General features: G+C 38.5%; 1 protein-coding gene across 4 annotated transcripts in view; it reads right to left on the bottom strand.

The window, feature by feature from the left end:
* LOC108672575 overlaps positions 1–22,580 on the bottom strand; it is a 66,217-nt gene extending 43,637 nt beyond the window's left edge. For all 4 annotated transcript variants that reach the window (XM_018160272.1, XM_047879675.1, XM_018160273.2 and 1 more), the window contains exon 1: positions 20,031–22,580. In XM_018160272.1, the coding sequence (XP_018015761.1) occupies positions 20,031–20,151 (121 nt within the window). In that variant the 5' untranslated portion in view covers positions 20,152–22,580. The remainder of the gene's footprint in view (positions 1–20,030) is intronic.
* Between the last annotated feature and the right edge of the window lie 1,649 nt (positions 22,581–24,229).

Here is a 24,229-nt window from a genome sequence, read left to right as displayed (position 1 = left end):
TAACTCAGTACTCACTGCAGTGAGTGGCAGAGTGCACATTTTCTCGTCGACGAAAACTTGAGGTCACGGACGGACCGACAGACCGAAGGACATGGCGAGTACAATAGTGCATTTTTTCCATAAATGAGAAAATGCGCTAAAAAGTAAGCCACTCTATTTTGGTGGATGCTATCATCCATGACAAGAACAAAACAATCAAATAAATACATTGACAAAAAATAAAGATTCAGGCACAGACAACAACAAAAGATCACTGCAACAGAAAGTGACAGCCAGTACAGCAGTAATTGAGAATATCCTGTACTCGACGGAGCATCTTCTAGCGGTGGCCGGGCACAGCACGTACGCTGTACTTCACAGGAAAATTGAGCCTTCATCCTTCAGAGCAATAAAAAATAAATTCTCAGAAATATTGAGGTGGTTTTTGCTGAACCAACTTCACTTGCGAGGGTTAGTAGGCAATCAATAACATATTTACGTGGCTATTATAATTAACAGCTTTAAAATGCAGCTGAGTAAAGTATATACCATGTGCAACCAGTGCGACATTGTGAAGATTTAACGATACGCCGCATATACTTGTAACATTTCAGTATTATTTTCTGCTAGTGAGAAGGTATTTCAGAAATTATTATTAACTCCCGGCAAAATATTATCTAAACTGGATTAGATGACGTAACAATTTGAAATTTTTCAAAACTCCGAATGCGACGCTAACAAGCAAAAAAATTTAAAAAGTAAATGAAACGTCAAAAGCTTTAATCATCTCCTTTCCTCATAACTGTTAATATTAAGACTTAAATGTGCCTGCAGAGCATTGTTTTGTTATTATTCTATTATCGTTTTTATGCAGTGCAGTTCTTCTTGGTATAAAACCTCAATGTAGAATAATTTCGCAGTACAACGAGACGATAGGAACTCGAGGAGTCAGGGACAAGCAAGCGGCAGGAGGCGGAGACGTCTGGAGGATAAATATTGACCATTACCAAGGCATGCTCAACCAGTCGAGCAGGACATGCAGGCAAGTCAACAGGCAGGCAGTCGCACCTTTATCGTGCACGTCACAACTTCTCTGCACTACACACTGCACTGGATGTCGGTAGGAATTGCACGATCAAGTATGAATAACAAAATAAATAAAAATAAATTTGTCTTCTGTATGGGTGGACGGGTGAGCAAAATGTGCCTGAGCAGAGACTAGCTTGAATTTGTTTGAGCAATCCTGTTTCGTGATTATATGACGAAAATATATTATATATATAGTCTTTTTTCGAACTGTTTTTTCTTACAAAAAAAGTTGTTACGAAATAAAAGTGTATATGTATATAACAAAGTGGTCAGCGTCTATATATGTGAGCGAAATCGATAGGTTGAATAGATGTTATTTTAGATGTTGATTGTTGTTTTAATATACTTTTCAAGTACAGATTTCCGTTAAAGTAAATATGAATTAAACTGTGATGAAAAACAACCCCGATAACCAATCCAATAACAAAAGAAAAACATTTAAATCTATTGGAATAACAACATAAATTTTCAAGTTCAACGTGGACGGTGTTACACTCTTCTCTGGAATAACAGAAATGCTATCCTGTGGATGTCCTCAGTAGAAAACACTCAAATGCCACGACGCGTCAGATTAAAGGGCATTGTTGGCCAAGTCATGAATCTGGAATAAGAATTCGCAAATATAACTGGAACACACGAGGAAGTTCGTGGATAATACAGACCGTGATTAGGCATTAGATTGTATCTTGACAGTTCTATTTATTTAACTAGGTGCGTTCGTAAATATAATTGCGTTGTGCGTTAACAAATCGCAGGAACTTGAGGGATAATTGTTTATATTCTATGCACAATTTTACTTAGAACCCCTAACACAATCATTTAATTGATATGAATTCATTTAAATAGGTATTTAAAAAACGTATAAAGTACATTAGTTGCTAGGCGTCGGTCGACACGGTGGATTTTCTCCAGTTCTCACACGCAAAATAAAAGTTTAGCGAAAATCAAATAGAACAGCAATATTTGGAACGTGACCAAAAAATGCATGCCAACAACCAGCCAATTCTCACCAAATCGTGGCGTACAGAGGGCCGATTTTTAGCATTTTTCCTGACGCCGTGCGATCAGCCCGTTATTGCGGAAATGCGGGATAGAGAATCCAACATCCTTTATTAGCCCTGATAGTTATAAATGGTTTAGGCGTCAAATATTTTTTAAAAATGTAATGTAGGCATAAGTTCATTCACGAGCATAAGTATAAGAAGCATGTCAAGCATGGGTGTTTCCTAAATAAAATAAGTCACCAAACCAATATCATAAGACTAGATTTCGAGGCGCGCATAGTGTTCGAAACAGTATAACTTTGAATTGATTATACTCATATTAATGGGCTGATGCAATCCTGCATGGACTTCGAATATTCTTCCTATTGTTACAGGCCTTCATATGATAAAGAGACGAGTCAAATCGTGAATTACATTTTTTTTAATTTAACCAAGATAATAAATAATGATAAATCATTCACAGTGCTTACAAAATACATTAAGGAGATTTTCTATACGCATTACTCGAACCAATAAAACAAATACCTGTGCGCTTTAACGTCAAGAATTTCGATCCCATTGTTACCTAGTGAATGAGGAATATGCGGCATAGAAGTGCATTTTGTACTTCGCTACTCAACGATAAAAAAGCAAGCACAAAAATCTGAATGACAGCATCTCGTGTAAAGCTTCAAATTATACGTCATTCACAGATACCGCGTGAGTATCCACGATACCTCACAACACACGCACCAATTCCACTGCATTAATACCAGCGTGCCGGAAACCGACTCCTGTCGACAACGGAACCAAAATTGCTCCATGGAATGCCGGGGGGCAACGGCCAGGCTTGTGTATGCGTGTTCAATCTTGTACGGCGGAAGCATCCGATTAAAAATGTTCATCTGATACAATTATAAACATGAATAAAATAAACAGTTAGAAAAGCAATTCGAGCGTGTACTTAGGCTTACGCTAATTTTGATAAATTAACTAATATTCTTACATGAATAAAGACCATTTTTATTCTGCCGTGATTTGATTCATCCTTGTGAGCTCTGAAATGAAGGTTAATAATTAACTACTCGTACCAAGCAAACCATCGTTGATATTTTTCGATCGACAAACCCACTTTATAAGTAACACACACAAAAACAATCATTCCCAATAAATTAGAAGCACAATATAAAAACAACTACTTACAATTTTGCTTTCGGTTAGCAAGCAGAGAATAAATCATCTGAATGTAAAGTGAGGCACCGAATCATTTGTAGGACAGCATGCACAGCTGTGATGTGGCTAGAGGACGTATGTGCGCTGTCACAGTTGCTGCATATACGCTGCTATATGTATGCTGTCACAGCTGTTGCATATACGCTGCTATATGTATGCTGTCACAGCTGCTGCATATACGCTGCTATATGTATGCTGTCGCAGCTGCTGCATATACGCTGCTATATGTACGCTGTGACAGCTGCTGCATAAACGCTGCTATATATACGCTGTAACAGCTGCTGCATATACGCTGCTATATGTACGCTGTCACAGCTGCACCTCGTTGTGATGCACATCAGCACATGTGGCTGAAGTGTTGTGCATACGTCCAGTTCAGTGCCATATTCATACACACTCTCAAGTTCATAGTAATATGCATGACAATCGAAAGTTCACGGTGAACGTTTTGATTTGCAGATTAAGTAATGTGTTTTAAATACCGACATGAGTGGTGTACCTTAAGTTAAGAACTAGAACAAAATTACTTATTAATTTTACCACTTACACTGATTAAATTAATGTCTAAAGAAGCACACTCGTGTCCATTGGCTAATTTAAGAGGCATAAATTAATGTGAGAAACTTTCTGTTTTTGGACGTGAAAGATTAATTTCAGACGACAAAACATTGCCTTTGAGTGTGGGAAACAGACGACGGTTTTTAACAGGCGCCTCGCTTTCAGTCGGAAGAACATTTAAAAACTTAAATGAGTGAATACAGAAAGTTGTACGATATTATATGCTTACGTGATTCACACATGAAAGAAAGTCCAACTTTCCTCTAGTGGAACACGAACGTTAAAAACGCGAATTGGGTAAAAATACTATGTACTTTGTAATAACAAATAATTAGAACAAATGTAATTTGTTCTAATAAGATCACCTCGATACACAGGAACAAATAATCATGAATATACTTGAATATTATTTTGAAAGAGATTCAGTCAATCTTCACATTTCAAAATAATTAAATAACATATTGAAACGCCATCAAAATAAAAATATCACTCCGATGCAAAATGTATACCTACGATATAAAAATGGGCAAACAGTCACCTCCAGTTACACAAATTTTCTTGCTCCTTATTTGACTTAGTTAGAACAATACCTACAGTAAATAGACACTATGAAAGTCTAGTACAATAATATCATCAGATACGTGAATATTTAATTCAGAAATGTGTTTAAATCTACGAATAAGCGTCCTCTCTGTCAGTCAATACAATATGATTTCGAGCCACAACAGCTGTGTAAATATTTAAGTTCTAGCAGAATACTATTATCACAAGTGAAAGAACACGATGCAGCAACATAAAAAACTTTAATAAAGCAAACTACGGAAAGAAAAGTCGTGCATGACAATTATATAAAAACTCGACAACAATGGGAACTACAACAAAAAGCAGAAACTGACAGAACTTGAGAAAAGGACATGATCTGCAGAAATTCGGTGAAAACAATGACAACACAGACAAAATTATTCGCAACACCATACCGATAACAGGATGGTAAGTTCAGAATAGCCAACAAAGAAAACAATGACAACAATATGATGCTGTATATATAGGGATGCACAAGCGGCGCCTAGCTATGCGCGGCGAGCCGGCGACCATCGGCCGTTGTCATGGAGACGAGGTATACAGCACGCGGCTGGCAATGATCTGACGACAGACATGCAGTATACTGCGACAATCTGCTTATCTTGTTGAAATTCCATACATAAGTGAATAAATCCAACTCATTTCGTAATGCGCATAATATTGCAACCCACTAAATGCAGTCAAGTATCAAAAACAAAAAATCTAGCTACACTTTAGATACTTTGGTGCTTTTTTAAGCAGTACAAAATGTTTGACATGATAGAACACGTTTCTTAAGAATCAACTAAAGAAGCCAAATATTATAAAATACCGGTACTACTGTTTTTACTGAGTTAATCAGAAAAATGAAATCACGTACACGAGGTTAGATTGCGAGAGTTTAGTTACATGATCTCACATTATCATCTTCGGAAATAAAGTGAATGTTTATACATAGATCTGAAGTTCTCAACAAGCACTAAAGTGAAATTCAAGTTAATGAGATGTTTAACAAGTAATGGTGTTAACACAAACACGATCGGGTAATGCTGGGAGAAATCCAATATCAAAAAAATTTATGTCAGCCTAATATAATTATAATAAATATAATTAAAAAATTGTATGCATGCATACTGACACTAAGCCTAAAACCGAACACGTCGAACGAAGTGCAACAAACTGTCAAAAATAGCATTACACATGAGCGAACGAGCTATATAGAAACAAACCAACTACGAATACATGTACGAAGGCAGAATGAAAAGTGTAGTATCTAAGTTAATAAGTTTGCTGCAGCCGTGAGCACATGTGAGAAGTGAACATTACATAGCATCGCGTCACCATATTGATCAATTGGGATGAGACTAAATCAATTTGATTATTAATTGGTATTTTTTAAACGTCGAACAGCAAGGAAAACTAAGGACAAAACTACACTGCTGCGAGTACGAATAATAATGGAGAACGCACGGACGGTAGCATCGTCCGATAGCAGCTATCGTAGGAACGATGTCTACGCGCCCCCTGACGGCACGGAGACACGTAACGGTACTCAGCGCTGCTGCTGATTAAAGTTACCTTCTCAGTATAGGATACTCTGGGCTGCATCCACTCCGGTGTTAACTATAGTACAGTGGATCCTCTGATCCTCGGTGTAACACGCTCCTACTTGTAACGTGGCCCAAAGGCATCCACGTCAGTGTTGACTAGACTCACTAGAGTACAGTTGATCCTCGGTGTAACACGCTCTTACTTGTAACGTGGCCCAACGGCATCCACGTCAGTGTTGACTAGAGTACAGTTGATCCTCGGTGTAACACGATCTTACTTGTAACGTGGCCCAAAGGCATCCACGTCAGTGTTGACTAGAGTACAGTTGATCCTCGGTGTAACACGATCTTACTTGTAACACGGCCCAAAGGCATCCACGTCAGTGTTGACTAGAGTACAGTTGATCCTCGGTGTAACACGCTCTTACTTGTAACGCGGCCCAAAGGCATCCACGTCAGTGTTAATTGAATTATGCAGACAGTAGCTCTAAGCAATCTGCCGCCCGCAGGAGTCGGTCAGTCACACGCTCCCTCCCGAGGCTGTTAGTAGCTGTTGTGTCAGCATAACGGCTTATACTAGCGTGCTCACACACTGTTCATGCACTTATGCTTCTAACGATGTTATGTAAGTTTTTGAAAGCATTCAGATCTGTACTTTATCGGTCTAAATGAAGTTATTGTGACATGTGCAATATTCTGACATTGCCTTCTTGATAGTATGTCGGAATGAAAACCTCAAAAACGCTTCACGTGTCCGCAAGTAGAAAATTCTCTTATAATTATCAAATTCGTTTATCAGTAGATTGATAAACAAAAATAGTGCTGAGTTGAAAAATTCTAAATAAAACACGTTCGGATCAATAACTGCTGAATGTTTCCGAGAACAATCCACAGCTCAGATTCAGCATATTACAAAGAAGCCCTTGCAAACAATAAAGCAAAACGACTAACATGTCATACACATATTTTTAAACTTTATATAAGTTGTTTCAATGCTGCTTACATCAAATAATGCTGCTTACATCAAATGCAATTTCTACCATGCATAAGTACGTATTGAATAGTTGAGCAAGAGACCAAACGATGTTAATTTTCAATCTTTCATTCCTTCAAATCTTTCAATTAATCTTCTCCATGATTCACTTAGTTTACAATTGTCAAGAATAGCGTTAATATTAATTAAATTACAGCGACACGCGTACTGCAGGACGTTGACCGTGAAGAAACTGAAGATCTGGACCCAAGAATGAAGCTTTTCTATAAGAAAAAGAAGAACCGCGACACTTGTCGAGATTTGCAAGAAAGACCGATAAAAGAAGCGTAGCAACAAAGGGTAGAATTTTTCTCGTCTGAAGGTGGCGTCGGAATGTCAGGGATCAGAGGAGCGTGAGGCTCTTCAGCGCCCACCCACGCCAGACGTGTCTGACTCAGCATTTCTGGTCGTTCGATCCTGCGTACAAATTACCAGCCAAATAAAATGGAGCTAGAAAATTACTGACTTTCACACGAGGATTTGCAATCGTACAGTGAGAATGCCGGCGACGTCTTTTAAAGCTCGTGAGAACTCGCAAGCGATGAAAAGCATGGCAGTAAATGTTCTTGAACGCTATTAACGTCCTCAATTTCAAACCTTTAGTTCCTGCAATTGTCTGGGATTTAGCACGACAGACGCTCTATTAATGAACTAAAACAGGATAAATCCCTACGAAATCATCTATGTAGCTATCAATCTACTAATGAAGCATACCAATTTCTTAATAGAGCTACAGGAGCAGAACTAAGGGCTCGGACCAGTTCGCCTAGGGATCGCTATAGTATCTGCAAGGCGATGATGCGTGCGTTCTACACGCAAGCTAAAGATAGAAAGCTACGAAGGCACGTTCCTCTCGTGCACAAATACAGTCTATTTGCACGCTACAAAAGAGAGCACAGGAGCAGAAGCGTGTGCTGTGCATAAAAGTGTTCGTAACAAAGTAAAATGAAGCTATGTTTGGAAATAGGTAATTGTTCTCCAGGTACTCGTTATGGGGAGCGCCCAGGAGAGACAGAAACTATGTTTGCCATCATTTAACTTTACACTCATAGGGAAAATAAAATAGGTAATTGTTCTCCAGGTACTCGTTATGGGGAGCGCCCAGGAGAGACAGAAACTATTTTTACCTTTATTTAGCTTTACACTCATAGGGAAAATAAATTGATTCACTACCACACAAATAGTGAACATCTCAAAGCCTTTATGTTTCAGAGTTAAAAATCATAACCCTTTTGTACATTTGGCGTTATTTTTAAATAATGTAATCGGACACAAAATTGTTAAAACTACCGACAGTGCTCTTCGATGTCAAGACCCCCAACTTGACTACACAGCAATACTATAAAAAAACAACTACCAAATAACCATATTCATAATTGACATTTATATTAAATGCAATATAAACAAAAATAATAAGAATTTGATTATCTAAAAATTCTACAATAATAAGCAAAATTAAAAGAACAAAGCAAAATCTAACACTATTGTCGAGATCGAGCTTATTTCTTTGTCGCTGTGCATGTCAATTTTAGAAGGTCTTGTCAAACAATTTAAGGGGCGACCACAAATTCAAGTTGGTTACACAGTAATAAATTCATCCTACAACAAGTAGCGGAAAAACTGTAACGTAAATAACGCCTTAGTCTAGACGGAAGAAATGTCGAAGGGGGTGACTAGTGATAAAAAAATCTAAATAGGTCCGCAGCGTACACGTGAGGTTAATACTTACAAGGGAGATCTTATGTGGAGAGATCCACATATAATGGCAGATTTGCATAGTAGACAGGAAGTGCGAGACTTCCATATTGATGCTGTCTTGCATATACTCATGCCATCTTACTGCCATGCCATGATAATGTTAGACAATTCATGTGGAAGACTATACGGCTTAAAAACTGTACACTTAACGCACATAGTTCAATACATTTGGTTTAAGACTGTAAAATCAAGAATCTATCACAACAATCTGAATATGTCTCCTGCTAAGACTACAATTTGTATCTACTTATGCAAAAAAAATTACAAGGTCACGAATCGTGTCACTAGATTAATATAAAATCATAATAAAAGCCCACGAACTCGCAATGATAAAAATTTTAATTGCCATCATATATATAGTAACCTTATTTTTGGATGACGCTGACACGCTAGTAGAAAACACATTAAATGTTAAATATAAAACACGCTAGTGGGAAATGCGCGCACATAAAATTAAGCCAACATTTTCGTGGCATGGAATAATCTGTTTGTTTATAGTTCGTTTCTAATGAGGACGGAAATGCAAAGGCAGACACAGCCAAGGGGCTGGGAAGGCCGGATATCCGGCATGTTTTCAAGCCGTTACACGGACGGATGAAAGGATGAGCGCGGGCACTTCAGGATCCGTTCTAACTGCTTGTGAATAAATTACTCTATTTATTTAATATCAAAACGTGTCTCAAATTCAATAAAAAAGAGTTATATATTACTACAATCATTCCTATATTCTCCCAAATTAATCCGCAGCTGTGTAATTTAATTTTTTTACTTAATCAAAAATGAAATATTTGGAACTTAAACATTAATTCACACAAATGCAAGAAGACAAGTGAAAATTGTCAATACAAACGAATAAACATTTACATGTGAAGTCGAGAAAGAAATATGATTTTTATTTTAACAGTTTTATTAGTTTGTATGTTTCCTTGAGAAAATTCACGTTTCACAAGACGATCAATAACGTCGATCGAATCGTTAAATTCAGTAAATTTCACAGGCATCTAATACACCCATAAATTTCCCTTCTAATAGCAAATTTACACTTAAAATTCAAGGTGATACATTCAGTACAACTCAATAGATATGAACACACACAACAGAGGTAGCGAAAGAAGATGACGCACGAAAATAGGAACCTGCCTTATGAAAAAGACAATAATAATTTACCTTCATTAATACAAAATTTCATCGCTCGCAATCCTTAAATGATAATAAAATGCGCGCAATCCTATACTAAAGTATACACTAGAAAAGACGTCTAGTGTATAATCTCTCGCCGAGATACATTGTTGGCGACCCATAATAATTGATGATTCTGAGCTTGGCTTGGGACTCACAGACGATAAGAAAGAGATAAAGAGCTTAACATTCTCAAGAAAACAGAATAGCTATGTTAACTCAGGGGCCTAACGTGCAAACGAAACCTCTTACGGAAATAATAAGCCTCATATAGAACATAATCTACGTAACAAATTGCTAACTTTTAACAAGATATAATGCATTGCCGATATTCAAAATAAGACATTGTGGCGTTTCTGAGCTCAAACTTAAGAAAACAGTAATATTTAATTAAGTAAATTTCATGTTGTACAATTGTCAACATAATGTTGACATTTTTTTGTAACGCGACCTTCTGCCAATGCTATCCTCAGAGGATGGTTTTCTGATTAATCTGTAGATCGAAGTTAATCGTCCCGCACATGTGTTTTCAGAAATGTATTCTTTCAGGCTGGGGATAACCAACATGAACGTATTTAAGTGAACTCGGCTCGTCCAACAACAGAGATTGCTATCGGCAAAACGAGTCGACTTAAAGCACATAAAAGTTCTCAATGCAAAAGCACTCGAGTTAAAATATTCTGTGAAGAATAGAAGACGAAGTCAAGTAAAAAACATCGAGTAAACATTAATGAGATGCTTTAATTAAGTATTGTACGCAAAGTAATGTACTTATTATATTGCTGCGCGATAGCTACGCAAGAAAATGGTGAGTTTGAGAAGACATTTTCTTTTGTTAGTCTCGGTTGGGTTGGTCTCTAGGTGATGTCACTGATGCATATGGTTAATGCACGGCGCACGCACAATGTTCAGCGATTATGAGAATGTAATTATTTAAATTCCTGCCTGATAAATAATTTAGATCCCATTACACCATAGATAAATAATTATAATTGTCTTTCGTGTATTTCGTGCGGTATTTTTTGTGAAGTAAAACGATCCATTTGCTGTACTGAGGAAAGGTACCTATACAAGATGAACGAAATGCGACGACTAAATTTGCGGTTTGCATACTAATTTGTTCTTCGGTTCATCCGTACAAAAACAGCATAAAAATCATACTCCGTCTTGCATCACAATTTCATAGGCTTATAGGTTCTTATAAGATTTATTCCGGTAATGTTTGGGTGTTGATTTATGGAACATGCAAAATGAGGTCCATTCAAAGATCGAATATGGTTTTCTGACTAATCGTTCTTGTATAATCTTAGTATAGTTGAACTTAAAGGTTTCATTAGATTTTAACCATAGTAAACAAATATTGCGACTAAACTTGTAAAGGATAAGACAAGAAGAAGGATAAGAAACTTGTTCAGATTTGATTCACTTACCTAAAAAGGCCTCCCTCCATCCTTGCACTAACGCAGTTGTATTTTTTTTTTCACAAAATTAAGGCTTTGAGAAGGATTTCATCGTAAGCAATAAAGCTCATATAAAAATGAAAGCTCACGTTAAAAATCAGAAAGTAATCTTCATGTCTCAATTTTAATTCAAGGTTATCGTATCTTCGAACCATATTTTTGAAAGAATGGAGATGCAACAACTGTTCTAGAAAGGTTTATTGATAGAATATATCCAACCAGAATATATATCAAAAACATATATGATAATCACATACGTAGATATTATTATGGCAGCGAAATGAAGCCTACGTAGATCTAGCAGTAGTGGAAATTTTAATGGCAATCATCTCATTTTAATGACCAATCATAGCCGCCTCGATGTGCAGAACTAAGTAGTCCATCTTCGTCCGCGTGCCTATTATTGAAGGACGAACTTTACGTTAACATCGGAGAAGCATTACAGTCATGGTTGAAATAATTCAATCATGCATTACAGTAACGTGAACGAAACAACATTCATTGAATCAACTGCATTCCGCCAGAAATCTTATGGAGAGTAATGAACAGCGCCGTTGCAAGAGCACCCCATTGTTTTATAAGCCATGGGAGTCATTTCAATGATAATGTATTCCATTCTTGAATAATCCTTATTCTTCCTTACATAAACTTACATAAAACTTTAACTTCAATGTTTTACTCTGAAGTAAGTTGATCCCAGTTTTATTGATAACATTATTATTTAAACACACATATATGTACATAAATATTCTACGGCCGAATAACCGGTTGTCTACAATGTACGAGAATCTTAATGAAGCTCACAAAACACCAGTCATGACGGAAAGGATATATTACAAAGGGAAGCTAGGAAATCATACTTCAAATTCAACCTTAAACTTGAAGGCTAAAACTAAACAAGGCATAACAGTTGGTGTTGTATTCTGTGAACATGCCTACATCAATTGAAACCTAATAAAAACTATTATGACATTTCACAATATATGAGAGGATAATTGTTTTAATTTTGTTCTACGGCTCTCTTTCAATCAGATAAAATTTACACTTAATTATTTACAACATTTAAAAGCAAATTGGTAAGTGTTCAATAATCTCTAATTTGGTCTCCGTGTGCTATGGTATTTTCAGACGCTTAAAATATAACTATACTCGTTAACAAAAGCCTTAGTAGTAGCAGTAGTATAATGGTTTGCTAGCGCTTCAGCTATCAAGCTATTTCGCACCGAAGGTCAAAATATAACATCGCCAAAGAAGCGGAAGGTCTCAATTATTCAAAATCTCAAGTTAATCATCGCCCACAAGGGGCGGAAGGTCTCAATTGTCCAGCCCGCTGAAGCTGGCTCGAAAGAAGCAGCGTTAGCATCTCAAAGAGACGAAGTGACAAGGAGGGACAGGTGAAAAGCAACAGAAACGAAGACACTCGAACAAGAGGTCGCTTACACGGGACGTCGGCCGCCCGCACGAGAGAGACAGAGAAGGGAAATGTAAGGAATCCTACCTACATAATAACTTAACCCCACAACTAAGATCTGCAGTCAGACACCGCGAGCTCAGCGGTGGGGCGCTCAGGAACAATCCCTCTATAGGAGCGCGAGATCCCATAGGACTTCTGACGAGCACAGACACACGTCAGAAGTCCCCCCTGAGGGGACAAAAGCCTTAATAAAAAAGAAATTTACGTACCCAAATTATATCATTTTGTGTAGAATTTTCAAAATTACACAAGTGATCGAATTTTTTCAGCTAAAAAGCGAATACTTTCTAAAATTATCCGTAATCTGAATATCAAATGCAGCTCAAACCTAGTACGTGTTGTGATTAAAATCATTGCTATAGCAACGCAAAATGGAGCGTCAGGAGTTATTTTCGCGAATATCGCTCTTGTGAATCCATGCATGGAATCCGTTCAAAAAGAAAACAACGTACCCTAAAATTGAAGCTCACAACAGTTTTTTTTAGATACTTGATCGAATTAAAAGAAATATTGGCAATGTTAAAGTGTGATCGATAGTCATTCAATTTTTTATAATTTTTTCCCAACTCCAGCGTTTTTTCAGACAGACTCTAATAAAAGCATTGACCGCATCTTCGGCATTCGTAAAGTTTCTGCTGGCAATTGGATGGTGGTGACTTATAGAATGAATGGCGTGTACCTAAGATAAAATTACGGCTAGTCGATTGAAGATTAGTTGTGTATGCCCGCAATTAATAAATTTACGGGCACACGACGGACATCAAAAAGCAACATTACGATAGTCAAAGAATACTCCCTGGTAACAGATTCTACACCATAGATCCATTGGATCCGTTTTCAGCAGGCAACTCATCGACGAGACTATATATGGTGATCATGCAGTGAACTACCTACAGCATTGCAAACTCTCCCGTCAGCCGCTATTTCGTGCACTCAAATTTGAGCCAGCGGACATCGTTTACGTTTAGTACCTGCTGCTAATGTAAACCGATTTACCAATTCAGAGCACACCCATGAGCACAATGGCATAAAATATACTATCCGCATTCCCAAAACCCCACCCCTATACCAAGGAGAAGTGGTATTTGACCTGACTGATATGGAAGACAAGTCCATGCTAAGCTACTCAACAGAAGACCTGATTGCCCCGATGATGCACGAAATAGCGGCTGACGGGAGAGTTGGCAATGCTGTAGTCCACTGCAATGATCACCATATAGTCTCGTCGATGACCTGATTGCTCCAGCACTTTACTTTTACTACAGAGAAGTATTGTGGATACAAAGTCGCGGCTGAGAGACGAAAAGCATTCCCAAAATAAAGCATATGATATTCTCAAGTGGAGTTTGGTGTTCGTCAATAAATTTAGAAATAAACGATGCGAGTGCAAGCTGAAAACTAGCACGCACCGTACCGCCTGAATTTATTGACTCTCCAAAATGACTGCGTGCTATCTGATGAAGGAGATCTGTTATCATCATAATGAAATTGTGCCTGCCGCCATCTTGAATATTAATTCCCTTATACGGATTGTCATCAAGACTTTCAGAACCGATGATGGAAGCCGAAAAATATCATGAACCCATTAATATGTTAATTTTCATTATATTTTTTAATACTTCTCTGAAATTTTCCGAATTTTTGCATTTTTGGGGTAAATATTGCCAGTTAATTTAAACCTGACATTATATCGTTCATAACCCAACGTATGATAGCTTAACCTAGTTTTGTTATATAGAAGTTATATCTCACGCCATACAGCGATATGAAGACCCAGGTGGTGTAGTGTCAATAAAGGACTGGCGCTTGAGGGTCAACCATGCCGCACTGCTGCCTTTCACCGCCGTCGCAGCTCGAGCTTCCCGCGTGCTATCAAATATGGCCTTACGCGCTGCATATTATTTGCAGTTGTGATCGAATACGACTGTGAAAAACGAAGGACTCACTTTGAAACACGTAGTATTGACTTTGGATGCATGCAGTACTGACTTTGAAAAACGCAGGACTGACTTGGAATCACGCAGTAGTTTTCCAAAGTCAGCTCGGATTCATGCCAAAAATTTGCATGAGCCTTGTCTGACTGCAAAGGTGCAACTATTGAACTCGATTATAACATGAAATTATGCACTCTGCAAAGCATACAAGATGCATTGAACGGAGTAAAAAAGTAAAAATTCATGCTATCGGTACAAATGAACTGTGTGTCGTCTTCGTTATGTAAGTTTTGTTTGCCAGCATTATGAATCTCAGGTGCACTGGAAAGTGAGAACCATGACCGATGCACCACCAGGATTCTTCACTGATCTCAGCACGCGAATTGGGCTCTATTAACAGTGGCGGATGCTATACAACTCTGTCAACGTGACAACAATCGGTCGACCCATGGGTCGACCTATTGTACTGCCCATAATTGCGTGTCACGCAGTGTATACCTATAGATTGCAGGGCCTGAATTACAAAGCAACTTGTATGTAGAGCGGAATTCAGAAGAGGTAATAAATGAACAGGTACTTATATAATAATTAATGGATCACAAAACCTTAAACTCAGTTGACATTTTATTATCGAACAAACAAACGAACCAAAATCAAGGGAACGAACAAGAGTCAATCAAAAATGCAAGCGCGTTATATTCCAAGCGTGTATTGGAAAAGAGCATGTGTTGCGCAAGAGTTTAAGAAAGAATTGTTGGATACTGCATGCAAATTTATCAACAAATAATATAAAACAATTTCAACACATGAAGCTACATTTACGCTGAAATGGGGGCTTAAAAATTAGGCCATCGGGCAATTTGCTTCGCGAGAACCGACAGCTTGGCGAGAAGCAATACTTTAAAACGCATGAAATCAAAATAAAAGCAATATATGCATCAATATTTTAAAAACGCGCTTCAAGTGAAGATCGTACGAGTAATGGCTACGAAGTACATAGAAAACATTGCATTTATCTCGCATAAATAGATAGCTATAAACCGAAGTGACTGGGTCAAAGTGGTGAGCTTACGAAGTGTGTGCCGCTCAAACAACCTCATTAGCAGGAAACCTTCTGAGTAAAATTGTTTATGATTTGGCTCGTTAAGGCAGGTAATGTAATCGTTCGGCAATTCCTACTAAATTTATTGCGCATGCCTGCTTTTGAACGATCTGGGAATGCTTCCGGTAGATTTTGGCTCACATATCATGTTCGATGCTCGAATTAATAAGAACCATCATATAGCATGCTTCACTTAAAAGAGTCAAGCAATTAAGATAAGAACTTAATGAAATTGACAAGCTTCTTTTCGCTCAACGAGCAGGCTCTTCACATCAGTGACACGGAAGTAGTACAGTCAACTTCAGGTAATCTAACCTCTTGTATTCTAATGTCTTTAATGGATCATTATTTACTCCTACCTCCAATTTTATTGCCTATAACTTGCATCAAATATATTTTTCGCTCAAAATTTACACTAACAATTTATGCGAGCCCTCAATTCAATAAAAATTTTTAATTTTGCTATAGTCACATAAACATTTATTTGTATCTGAACAAGCAAGTTACCGTAACATCGTTATATTCATATTGAAACATTCACCAACAATCTCAATTAACTCATCTTGCTCAGGACTCCAGCAACTTTACGTAAACGCCGAAGTGAGTAATTTTAAATATTGAATCAAACAACCACCAACCTTAACTCATTAATTATATCTGCTACAGTCACCTCGAATTAGATTCATGTATTATACGGCACGGAGGAGCGCTATAGATCGCTGTTATGTTGACGTGCACGGACAGCTTGACGAGAACTGCGACACTTTCTCTCGTGCCAGAACAGTGAACAGTGTAGACAGTGTACGCGCTCGTATCGCACGGTAACGTGGACTCATTCTCATTTACTTAATCGAAAATATTTGTGATGCTTCAATACATACTTGATTATTTTTAATAAATCTAATCTAATCTAGGCCGGCATTTTAATAAAATCATGACTAATCTTTGAATAGAATAAGATAACGATAATAGCCCGAATACGCAGCTAACAGGCTGAGATGAGGTCGGGGTTAGCTAGAAATTGACTCAGGAGCTAGAAATTGACTCCAGATTCATTTTGTACTCAAGACGGAATGTTCATAATACCAATCATGACGATTGCCAGTGAAATACTATTGGCAAGCTCATAATGTTACCATAAAAATACGCAAATGAAATTATTTTGAAACGTTAAGAAATTGAAATGGTGATAATGTTGAATGCTCATAATTTTTAGGGTCATCTTCAACAAAACAAAAACAACGATCGCAAATCGTATAAATTTAAGCTGCAGCAAATAAAGCCAGAAAATGTATTTCGATGATATATGCTCTATTTGTCATCATAAGCACCCGTAATACATATGCTTTACCTCGCTAACATCTGCTGTCCAACTCGGTTTCAACTTTTTTTGGTACCTACAAGTTCTGTAACGGAAGCATTGAAAGCAACCGCACGGTCGTCCATGTTCAAGTTCAGACAACGAAAACCGCAAACATGCGGCGGGTCAGAAGAAGCGTTGTTACTGTTGCATCATGAAATGCACGTAACGATAGTAACTGCATGACTATCAAAGATGTTCGGTTAAGAATGTTCACAATGTACACGGTACACCATAACAAGTAATATTCGGAAGCAACCACCCGAACGTGTTTCAAGTTTGAGCAAGAAACACAAGCGCAGGTCAGAAGTCAGCACGAAGGAGGGGCCAGCTGTTCCGATGAGGATGTTTGTCTGCCTTGCAGTTCCCACAGCTGAGCACGGCTGTTTCCGGCGGCTGCAGAGACATCTACCTACCAAGCCGCAATAACAATCGATCGCAATGCAATTTCTATGATTCACCTCATATAACTGTTTGCATATACTGTGAAGTTTATACCAGTAGTATAAGAATATGATAATCCCAGGATATGGTAAACTATCGAAAAAAATATTCCGCAACAATAAAAACCTTGCGAACTTGAGTAGGTGAATTTAAACGAGAAATTATTTTTCGGAGACAATTACAGATTCAAAATAAAACTTTTCGATGTAATACTGTCAAAATGAAATGAATATAAATTAGATAGATGGGCAGCTGGCCACGACGGAGGCCGGACATGGACAGCGCAGCAGACGGACGACGGTCATGCAGAGGCAGGTGTTGCGGTGGACTGATCGACATATTGACCGGCCAGCCGCTATCATCCGAACGCCTGGGCGTCCTGTCGTGTTTACACGAGCTACCGCAGCTACGCTGGTCCGGAACTGCTTTAGTGTGAAGCTTGGGTTAAGAGTTCATGATTACTTAAATTTAGATTTCATGTATGGATAGAAAGTGCTAGAAGTTATTTATCATTTATCGGCATTGGCTGTAAGCGGTTGAATCATTCTCCGATCTCGTAATGTGAGTTAATTGCCAAAGTAAAATGATACATTTCTATCCGTTGATATAGGTGCATTATACATTTCCAGGTGTGCAAAACGGCTTTTCAGATTTGGTACTCTGTAATCGAAGGTTACTAAGATTAAATTTTATCCACCTATTTAAAAAAATGAGCGCGTAGTTACAAATTACCACTTCGATAAAAGCCGAACATCATACATGCACAACCTCGGATAATGAAGAACAGTAGAACATTCACTCAGACTATATTATGTATTCATGGCCACCTTTATTTTTGACAGCTAAAATGGTGTGTTTCGTTTCCACATACCGGTATCGTAATAGTTACATCCCTGAACGATGTAATTTTCTATCACACATTGAAGGTAACAATGAATTCCTTCTGAATGGACTAATCACGATGAAATTAGCTAATTCCACACACTTGTCAAGGTCGAGGGCGCTCTAAACCCGTCATCACCAGTACGTAACGCTTGACGAGTGGACAGAACTACGTTCATGATTAAACAATATTTTATGTCTTTCTAAACTAATTTATCGTAATTACTGAGAGTTGGTATACAGCCAAAGATTAAAATGAGGGATGCCTTATTCATGTGAACCCGTATTTTCAAGGTTAATGGTTCTCAAGGTTAATGTAAATTCTGTTACCTATAAATCCCTACAATTCCCGATCATGAAGGGATAAGAACACATGGAAAATTCCAAAAGGTTAAGGTATAGGGAAGTAAGATTCTGTCTACTTGTGAATCAAACAGCCTTAGGATAATAAAGTAACATTCCATGAATATCTCAGAAAATCGGTGATAGATATTTAAGGCAACACCTTTGCTATCGACCCTCATCGACCGGAGTAAAGTTCTCTTCCTTAGATGAAGGATGCGTGCCTTAGAGTTTGGCTCATACCAAACAATATTCAGCCAGGACCAAACGTATAGTAAAAGAGGAGAAACTATATCAATAAATCATTCGTATAGTACACAAACTACAAACCAAACAATTCAAACCACCCAAAAGTTTTGGGAGATGAAACCTAATACAAACAGTAGAAAGGAAACGCGTAGTTGTATATCTTCGATTTTGGATCAAAGAGCAGCTCCACGGAGATAAAAATGCACGACACGTAACACGTAGGGAGCGGAAGAGCGCACTTCACGGCTTCTAAATCCAAAGTCACGAAGCGCTTGAATGGCGCAAATGAAACTCGAGCCGCCAGCTCAATCAACGGGCGGATAATGGATTGAAACGTCACTCACACCCTAAAAAATTCAGCCTTTTCATTCCCGAAAACATGAAAATAACATGAGTAGTAATTTCTGCAGGAATATTAGAATTCGTAGAATACGCTCCAGGATAACCTATTTATAGACGAAAGATAGGCCAATAAGAGAAAAGTATGGTCTTCAGAGCATCTTAGATGATAGATATGTTTTCATTCAAATAAAAAAACTATATCTGTAGGTAATATCTCATTCTCATAATACTTCTAAAATCACTATTCATTCAAACAAAAACAAATAATCATTAAAACCGTTAAATAATTTTTTTTAAAGTAGAGTGTTGCATCCACATGCAATTCATATACCGGTACATCAAGATCGTTTTTCCAAAATGTAAAATATTTCCAAATTACCGACACTCACCAACTACATATAACGTTGATTAAATGTTGTTTTAACGAAATCAACTCCTAATTAGCATTGTTTTACCAAAATCAACTCGTAATCAATGTTTTCTAACGTAATTCACCAGGGTATTTACGATTTACTCACCCTTCTTGAGGAGGTTTTTGATCCTCTTGCAGCGTCCGGTGAGCACAGCCACATGAAGCTCGTCGGGGTAATGGGGCCGCATGGGCCGACCGCCCCCCTTCAGGGGCACCGGCATCATCATTGGGAACAGAGCTCACCTTTACACTGATTCTCCAAGGTCAAGTGTCGATAGTCTGTAGCGTACGTTGCTGATTTATAGTCACAAGATCAAATTCACCTCGGGCTAATGCATAAGTCCAAGATTCAAAGAAAAAGTACACTGATGGGTGCAGCGAATTTCACAAAGAAAGTCCAATCAGAAACGACAAGAGCGACGTTTTTTCAAACATACAATGATAGAGGTACTTTCGTTCTGTCGCAAAGATTTAGGACACTCAACAGACAAAAAAACTTCAAAATTGTAAAAGTTCACAGCTGACAAGTTTTCGATGATCCCTCCTCAGGAGTAAAGTTGTAAATTCTAGATATCACGTGCGGCACAAGTGAACACTAGATGTGAGCGCTTTATTCCGAACGGTTCTCACCAAAAACAAACCAATGCGACAGCCGAGGCGAAGTCGCTGTATGGCGGTCGGGAGTGTCACGTATGCCACAAGAAGCGAAGTCGAAGGTAATTGTTCAGCAGGCAGTAGGGAGAGCAATAATCGCCTTACTGGTTCCCTCCTTTACTGCCGACCAAACCACGGCTAACACGGCCACACAGCCCGTGACCAACGAGGCTACACGGGGCCAGCTCTAGATTCCTCGCGTCAGGCTTCATGTAGCAATGGGCCTGTACCAACACAACGACTAAGCTTTAAGATGGATTTGACGAGATCCGTTCTTGGAAGCAAAACAACTATAAACCTCAACTGGTCACGCACATTTGCATTGAAAGCTGAGTTTTCACGAAGTGTCAAGTTTACAATTCACAAACAATCGGCAGTGGATTTTTCGCCTCATTAAAGTTACCACAATAGCTTCGCGGCGTTTTCCCCAATTACAAACTCACGGTCATAATGTCTTATTTTACTGTCACAATATCCGAAAATGGCAAAAAAACTAAGAGGTCTCTAAAATTTGAAAAAGTTGCAGCAAGATGGGGACTAGAGAGGGGCATGAAGTAAAATTTAAGCATGAAGTATATCAAATGATAATTTAATGAAAACTATCTTAATCAGTTACAAAAACAGTAACAGTTGCAACGTCTGTCAACTACCTTTATTAATTTATTTAATTAATAACTGAGCGATTTGGAGGAAGAGCAGCAAAGCGAATGTGAAGAGCAGTAGGGGTCGTTGCCTTCGTTCCTCAGAAGCCGTCACTGCCGAAACAAACCACAAATTTCTTCCTTGCCGCTGCTACTAAGCGACGAGCTTCCCCCGCAAGACGGACAATTGAACGCCAGCGACTTCTTCAATGGCGGGCAAAAAACTGTGATCGTTGTGAACGAGCGCAGGAGTTTCGAGACAGAAAAACGAGGCAGGTATGGGGCGGAAAATTGGAGGTTGACGAATAAAAAACTCAGGTCTCACTCAGAATTACAGCCACTAGATCGACAAAAACACACTCTAGTTGCTGAATCCCCATACAAGATGAGCAAGTCCAATCGAAGTCGAAGAACGAATCTACGAGTCGTTTCGATAATCGAAACCCCGAGATCGTGTTAGATAAACGTAAGCCTGGTCTGGGTTGTCACCACGCTGTCACATTGACACAAAGATCAGCAGCGCTGACCAGACACTGAGAAGACAAAGGCGTCTGAGGTACCTACAAGTGACTTGTATAATTCGTTGAGATACCCAGACAATTATGAACTTTACAGTGATAATGAGAACACAATGGGATCTGTGATTGAAGCTCATTTGCAGTCCGCGATATTAAGATCGTGCAAGTGAGCGGTGATTGTGTAAATCGTCATTGTCATGTCTAAGTAAGTATGCTTTCTTTTGTATCCATCACCACAATTGAGTTCCAGCGATGGCGACACGAGTCACAAGAAGGAGTTGCGGGCCGGAAGCACCTGCGTGAAGTCACTGGCGGTAGAGGCGGTGCGCGTTTAGGCGCAGTCGTGTAGAGATCCTGCGTCGCGACTGCTACATAAGAGAGCCTCGGCCGAACATAGTACGAACTCACATCAATAAATCTCTTCTTCTTAAATAAATCTCTTCTTCACGATCTCATCACAAGCGACGTTCAATCGCATGGTAAGAGTTCTGGTGCGAATCTTAGTAACACAACCAATAGAAGGAGCACCAGACTAAAATTTTATACGCTGGATCTCCTGGAATCAAGAATGGAAATGTTCTCTCACTGAGAGTAAGGCACTCGCAGGAATCGTTGGGCTTCAAAATAGCATGAATAACTTGACGGAATGACATAGAGATGCCATTGACTCGCAGCAGTGTCCATCTATAGCGGTGCAAACAACAATCTCACACACGTCAGTATGAACAATATTTACAGTACTGCTGAATCAAACGAATAATTAAAAGTGAGGCGCAAAGCAAAGCCGATAGCTCCACCCGACTGCAAACTAAAGCATCATTTGCTTCAGCAGTAACACCTCTGAAAAACAATTTAAATAATTCAATACATTGGAAAATAAACACACAAAGAAACTAATTTACAAACGCTATATTCAATTTAGTGCACTTCAGTAATAATATATGGTTAAAGTCTAACAGTGTGGAAGTCTTTCACCTCCAAACAACTAAGACTTTGGTTCTCGAAACTAAGAATCTGGTTATGTCAATTATTTTAGAGAATAGGGCTCCGGCGCAATGGGATTATGGGAGCCGAATGCTCGACGAAGCGGCAGGCCGAAAGGAAGCCGCCCGCACCAGGCGCGTCAAACTCAAGGGGAAACCACACCAACAAAACAGCAATGATATCCCTAAAAGAGATAAATATTAAAATGAAATGTTTTCAGGAGTAAATGAGAGAAGGAAAAAATATAACTCAGTACTCACAGCAGTGAGTGACAGAGAGTGCATTTTCTCGTCGACGAAAACTTGAGGTCACGGACGGACGGACAGACGGACATGGCGAGCACAATAGTGCATTTCTTCCATAAATGAGAAAATGCGCTAAAAAGTGTGAATCTTAATAGAATGAAATAAGGTCACACTATCAATAACAGTGTACAAGTGTAGTAACCACAAGTTTTAAACAACGAGTTTTGGACTTCTTGAGAACCGGAAGGAAATTGACTAGTATTTTCAAACTTAACTCCTATCTTCATCTTGACTCTTCAATTCGTTTCTTCAAATATGATTGAAGATGAAACTATGGCAGAGAAAAGTACGGGAGTGGAGGTAAACTGTATGAGGGAAAGTTGAGAAACACGAGAAGAATGAAAGATGAGGAGGCGGAGAAAGATCGAGAGTACCGGCCATGAACGGTCGATTGTTCATGGACTGTGAGCCTGAGAAGCCGTTCGTCAGCCAGCACGGCGTCTACCTGCACCTTCACACAGCTGGCCACCCAGAAACTGTACCACGCAGTCACAAGAAAATAAATGATGAATAACATTTACGGGAGCTGACAATTAAGTACATTTAGCCTAGTCGATGATAACACGAACCATTAATATTTATTTAAGATTTTGAACATTAAGTTGCGAGATATCAGATATAATTAATTTTAGCATTCCAAGCAAAAAAAAAAAAACACACACGGAAAAATGAACACTATGAGAACAATCAACACATTATAACAAGTGAAAATTGAAATTGATAAATATGAATCAAACTGACAGAGAATCCTTCGCCGGACAGCCTGCACTCGGCAGTATAAATTGATGAAATGGTTGATTGTCTCGCATGAAACTTCTTCATGAAAATGTAAATAAAGGTTCATAAAAGCTCCCAAGAGAACGTTGGAAAAGTTAAGGAAACCAAAAGAAACCGTTACATACAAATTTTAATCATGTACCTAAAATTCATAGAAAAGATTAAAGGGACAAGATTGTATTCACTGAAGGTTCAAAATTATATCTAAATCTTAGGAAAATATAAAAATGTATTAATCGCGACCAGGAATTACAGGGCAAGTTCCATTGTGAAGACACTTCTTGCAGTAAAGATTTTCATGTTTACCTGCATAGGCTAGCTAGCTATAAGTCGGGCCGAATCCCGCCATTCAGCGTAATAATGCAGTCAGGCAAGCAAAAATACAATAATTTGGACATGTTTCATCTAGTCTTATGGCAAAACATC

The sequence above is a fragment of the Hyalella azteca genome, unplaced genomic scaffold (genome assembly GCF_000764305.2).
Source record: "Hyalella azteca isolate HAZT.00-mixed unplaced genomic scaffold, Hazt_2.0.2 contig3603, whole genome shotgun sequence".
NCBI lineage: Eukaryota > Metazoa > Arthropoda > Malacostraca > Amphipoda > Hyalellidae > Hyalella > Hyalella azteca.
The sequence above is the reverse complement of the archived record's forward strand: the minus strand, read 5'-3'. Positions and strand labels throughout refer to the sequence as shown.